The sequence below is a fragment of the Chroicocephalus ridibundus genome, chromosome 1 (genome assembly GCF_963924245.1).
Source record: "Chroicocephalus ridibundus chromosome 1, bChrRid1.1, whole genome shotgun sequence".
NCBI lineage: Eukaryota > Metazoa > Chordata > Aves > Charadriiformes > Laridae > Chroicocephalus > Chroicocephalus ridibundus.
In genome coordinates this window covers 219,676,033-219,681,753 of record NC_086284.1, presented here as the reverse complement: position 1 = coordinate 219,681,753, position 5,721 = coordinate 219,676,033, and the positions used below count along the sequence as shown (strand labels likewise).

Here is a 5,721-nt window from a genome sequence, read left to right as displayed (position 1 = left end):
GACATGGGGACATGGGGACATGGGGACAGGGGGTCATGGGGACATGGGGACAGGGGGACAGGGGCACATGGAGACATGGGGATAGGGGGACATGGGGACAGGGGGACAGGGGGACATGGAGACATGGGGACAGTGGGACAGGGGGACATGGAGACATGGGGATAGGGGGACATGGGGACATGGGGACAGGGGGACATGGAGACATGGGGACAGTGGGACATGGGGACAGGGGGACAGGGGGACATGGAGACATGGGGACAGTGGGACATGGGGACATGGAGACATGGGGATAGGGGGACATGGGGACATGGGGACAGGGGGACATGGAGACATGGAGACATGGGGATAGGGGGACATGGGGACATGGGGACAGGGGGACATGGGGACATGGGGACAGTGGGACAGGGGGACATGGAGACATGGGGATAGGGGGACATGGGGACATGGGGACAGTGGGACAGGGGGACACGGAGACATGGGGACATCGGGACAGCAGGACGGGGGGACAGAGCGACATAGGGGCAGAGGGACAAGGGGACAGGGGGACAGTGGGAGATGGGGACAGGGGACACGGGGACACGGGAGCGGGGCCAGCGGCGGCCGGGGGGGGGCGGGCGGGGAGCGGCGGGCGGGGGCGGGCGCGCCGTTGTGCAACGGCCCCTCCGCTATAAGGGGGGATGGAGCCACCGGGACGGGACGCGGCGACACCGCACCCACCGGCGGCCAGGTGAGAGGGACACCCCCCCCCCGCGCCGGGACACCCCCCCCCGCGCCGGGACACCCCCGCCCCAGGGACCCCCATTGTCCTGGGACACCCCCGCACCGGGACACCCCCGCCGGGGGACACCCCCGCCCCAGGGACCCCCATTGTCCTGGGACACCCCCGCACCGGGACACCCCCGCCGGGGGACACCCCCGCCCCAGGGACCCCCATTGTCCTGGGACACCCCCGCACCGGGACACCCCCGCCGGGGGACACCCCCACCCCAGGGACCCCCATTTTCATGGGACACCCCCCCCCCTCCATGGGACACCCCTGTCCTGAGACACCCCTGCCCCTGGGACCTCCATTATCCTGGGACACCCCCGCACCGGGACCCCCCCTCCCCAGGGACACCCCCACACCCGGACCCCCATTTTCATGGGACACCCCTTTCCTAGGACACCCCTTCTCCTAGGACACCCCCATCCGGGAACACCCCCGCCATGGGACACCCCTTCCCCAGGGACACCCTCCCCGAGGACCGCCCCCCCCCCCATTCTCCTGGGGCACCCCCACCACGGGACACCCCCACTACGGGACACCCCCGCCAGGGGACACCCCTTTCCTAGGACACCCCTCTCCCGGGACACCCCCTCTCCCGGGACACCCCCTCCCCAGGGACACCCCCTCTCCCGGGACACCCCTTCCCAGGGACACCCCCAACCCAGGACACCCCCGTCCCCGGACACCCCCTTCCTAGGACACCCCCTCTCCTGGGACACCCCCGTACCGGGACCCCCATTTTCATGGGACACCCCCATCCTGGGACCCCCATTCTCCTGGGACACCCCCATCAAGGGACACCCCCGTCACGGGACACCCCCGTCCTGGGACACCCCCAACCCAGGACACCCCCTCCCGGGACACACCCCTCTCCTGGGACGCCCCCCCACGGGACCCCCCTTCTCCCGGGACACCCCCACCGTGGGGACACCCTTTCTTTGGGGATGTCCTATCTCAGGGACACCCCCACCAGGGACACCCCCCCCTTCCCCAAGGATCCCCTCCCCCAGGGACCCCCCACTCTCCTGGGACACCCCCACCAGGAGACACCCCCATCCCGGGGACACCCCCACCAGGGGACACCCCCGCCATGGGGCACCTCCATCCCGGGGACACTCTCACCCCAGGGACACTCTCACCCCAGGGACACTCCGGGGGTGGTGACACCGGGGGGGGGGGGGGGAGGAGGGTGTCCTGGCGGAGGTCCCCATGTCCCCCCCCTCCCTGTCACCGTCTCTCTCTTTCCAGGCTCAGGAGCGGGTGCGAGTCTCCGGTGAGTACCAGTGTCCCCATGTCACCCCCCCGTCCCTGTCCCCGTGTCCCTCCTGCCCCCGTGCCCCCCCCATCCCCGTGTCCCCCCCGTCCCCATCCCCAGGCAGCGGGTGACAGGGACAAGTGCCACCCCGGAGTCCCTCCGCTGCCCGCGCCCCGTCCTGCCCACCCGTGTGTCCGTGTCCCCCCCCCCCCGCCCCAGTCAGGGCAGCGTCCCCACGGCCACGTTGTCACCAAGGTTGGGGTGACAGCCCGGCGTGGCCACAGCCCCGGTGACAGCGGGGTGACGCTTGCGAAAGGTCACGTCCGGGAAGGTGACAGGGCACGGCCGCACTGGCACGTGCCGGCGGGGACACGGTGGCACGGTGACAAGGACCCGGCTCTGGATGTCCCCGAGCATGTCACCCCCTGCCACCGCTGCCACTTCCCACCTGCCCCCAGGCATGTCACTGCCATCGCCGTGCCACCAATGCCACCTCCCCCGTGTCCCTGGGCATGTCACCGCCATCCCCATGCCACCAATGCTGCTTCCCCCGTGTCCCCAGGCATGTCACCGCCATCCCTGTGCCACTGCCACCGCTTCCCCCTGTGTCCCCAAGCATGTCACTGCCATCCCCCTGCCACCGCCACCTCTTCCCCTGTGTCCCTGGGCATGTCACTGCCATCCCTGTGCCACCACCAGCTCTTCCCCCGTGTCCCTGGGCATGTCACTGCCATCCCCCTGCCACCGCCACCTCTTCCCCCGTGTCCCTGGGCATGTCACTGCCATCCCTGTGCCACTGCCACCGCTTCCCTTGTGTCCCTGGGCATGTCACTGCCATCCCCCTGCCACCGATGCCACTTCCCCCATGTCCCCGGGCATGTCACTGCCATCCCCGTGCCACCACCCCTGTTTGCCCCCGTGTCCCTGGTCATGTCACCACACCCTGCTCACATCTCGGGGCGGTGGGGGGCGTCACATGCCTTGGGGACCCCCATCTTAGCAGGGCGTCCCCTCCCTGTGACACCCCACCGCGGGAGGACACTGGGAGGGGGATGGCACTTGTCCCCAACGAGGGGGTCAGAGCATCCTGCCCGTCCCCTCTGGGTCTGGGGGGGGGGTATTTTTTCGGGGGGGGGGGGGGGGGCGGGTGCCCTGACCCGCCCCCCCCGCCCTTCGCAGACCCCTGAGGATGAGGTGGCCCGGCGTGTCCCTCTGGGGTGTCCTGTGGCTGTGGGTGCCGCTGGCCACCGGCCGCCCCGCGCGGCTGGAGAAGGTGCGGGGGGACACCCGCACCCTCACCCGCACCCTCAGCGCCCGCATCCAGCAGCTGCAGGCGAGCCCCGCCACTGGGGGGTCGGGGGGGGGGGGGGGGGGGGGGGTCGGGGAGGGGGGGGTCGAGGGGGGGTGTCACCCCCCCTCCCCTCCAGGGACACCCACCCACCCAGGGTGCAGCGGTTTCCCCTGTCACCCAAGGGAGGGGGTTTGGGGAGGGGGGGTCCTGTGCCCAAGGGTGGCCCCGGGGTGGGGGGTGGGGGTGGGGGGCACAGAGTATGGGGTGGGGGGGGGTCTGCGGTGCAGATTGGGGGTGTCCGTCCCCCCGCCCCAGGGAGGGACACCGGGCACGGGTTGTCCCCTACATGGAGGGGGAAGGGGGTGGGGGTGGGGGCTCTGTGCCCCAGATCTGGGGGGTTTCCTGGTGGGGGGGGACAAGGGGGAGACCCAGGGAGAGTTATCCATGGCTGGGGGGGGCTCTGTGCTCCAGGGTATGCCCAGGGCTGGGTGGGGGACCCTGTGTCCCAGGGCGGGGGGGGTCACCCATGGCTTGATGCGGGGGGGGGGGTGTGTGTCTCTGTGCCCCACATTTGGGGGTTTCCCGGGGGGGGGTGTCCCCAGGGAGGGTCACCCATGGCTTGATGGGGTGGGGGGGGGTGTCTCTGTGCCCCAGCTGGGGGGGGGGGTGGGGTCCCCGGGGGGGGATACTGGGTGGGGGACCCTATGTCCCAGAGACGGGGGTCCCAGGGAAGGTCACCCATGGCTGGGGGGGGGGGGCTCTGTGCCCCAGATGGGGGGGTCCCCGGGGGGGATACTGGGGGGGGACGGGGATGCTGTGTCCCAGAGGGGGGGTCCCCATGGAGGGAGCAGCAGGGGGGGTGCCATGCCCTAACGCCCCCCCCTCTTCTTTTGTCTCTTCCCCCCCCCCCCCCCCCCCCCCCCGCAGCTCTTCCCCCTGGGCCCGCAGATCAGCGGGCTGGAGGCCATCCCGGGGGGGGCGGCCCCGGAGGGGCTGGGGGCCATGGCCCAGCGCCTCCTCCTCTTCCAGCGCCTGCTGGGGGCGCTGGCCGCGGGCCACCCGCCTCTGGCCCAGGTCGCCAACGACACGGAGAACCTGCGCAGCCTGCTGGCCGCCATGGCCGCCCAGCTGGGCTGCGAGCCCCCCCGCGCCCCCCCCTCGCCGCCCCCCCTCGCCCTGCCCCCGCCCCTGGCCGAAGCCCCCCACACCGCCGCCGGCCTGGCCCTCGCCCGCCTCCGCCTCTGCCTCGACGGCATCGCCCGGCGCCTCGACGGGCACCCCGCCTGCTAGGGGACACCGGGGACCGCCGGGGACACCCAGGGACACCGCGGGGACACCTCAGGGGGCACCCCAAGGACGCCCCGGGACACCCAGCGACAACCAAGGGACACCCCGGCGACACCGCGGGAGACCCCGGGGACACCCGGCTACACCCAGGGGACACCCCGGGACTTCCCGGCGACATCCCGCGGACACCCCCGGCACACCCAGGGACACGTCGGGACACCCAGGGGACACCCGGCGACAACCAGGGGACACCCCGGCGACACCGCGGGAGACCCCGGGACACCCAGGGGCACCTCGGGACACCCGGGGACAGCCAGGGGACACTTCGGGACACCCAGGGATCCCCCGGCGTCACCTCGGGACACCCAGGGATCCCCCGGCGTCACCTCGGGGCACCCGGGGATACTCAGGAACACCCAGGGGACACCCGGCGACAACCAGGGACACCCCGGCGACACCCCGGCGACACCACAGGAGACCACGGGTCACCCAGGGACACCTGGGGGGCACCCAGAGGACACCCCGAGACACTCCAGGGACACGCTGGGGACACGCCGGGGACACCGAGGGACACCCCGAGACACCCCGGGACACACCGGGACACCCCGGCAACTCCCCGGGTACACCTCAGGGACACCCAGGGGACACCTCAGGGACACCCAGGGGACACCTCGGGGACAACCAGGGACACCCGGGGATACCCAGGGGACACCCCGGGACACTCAGGGACACACTGGTGACACCCCGCGTCACCCAGGGGACACCCTGGGGGCACCTCGGGGACAACCAGGGGACACTCAGGTGACACCCGGCCTAGGGGGGGGTGACACACACGGGGTTGAGTGTCGTGTGTTCCGCCCCCCCCCCCCCGGCCCGGGGCCAGAGCGACACAGGGACAACTCCAGACCCCAAATTCCCCCTTTTTCTTCTATTATTATTATTATTATTATTATTATTATTATTATTATTATTATTATTATTATTAATTTTTGTTATTTTTATTGATATAGTGACGATATTGTTATTAGTTTTATTATTTTTATTGTTATTATTATTGCTGATATTATCACTATTCCTGTTATTATTCCTATTATTCCTATCATTCCTTTTATTATTATTTAT

At 70.0% G+C, this 5,721-nt stretch overlaps 1 protein-coding gene across 1 annotated transcript; it reads left to right on the top strand.

The window, feature by feature from the left end:
- Positions 1-506: 506 nt before the first annotated feature.
- On the top strand, positions 507-4,602 carry LEP (leptin). Its single transcript, XM_063324690.1, has 4 exons — positions 507-727; positions 2,015-2,039; positions 3,201-3,354; positions 4,240-4,602. The coding sequence occupies exons 1-4, from the start codon at positions 556-558 to the stop codon at positions 4,600-4,602; spliced, it is 714 nt and encodes a 237-aa protein (XP_063180760.1). The 5' UTR covers positions 507-555.
- Positions 4,603-5,721: the final 1,119 nt, after the last annotated feature.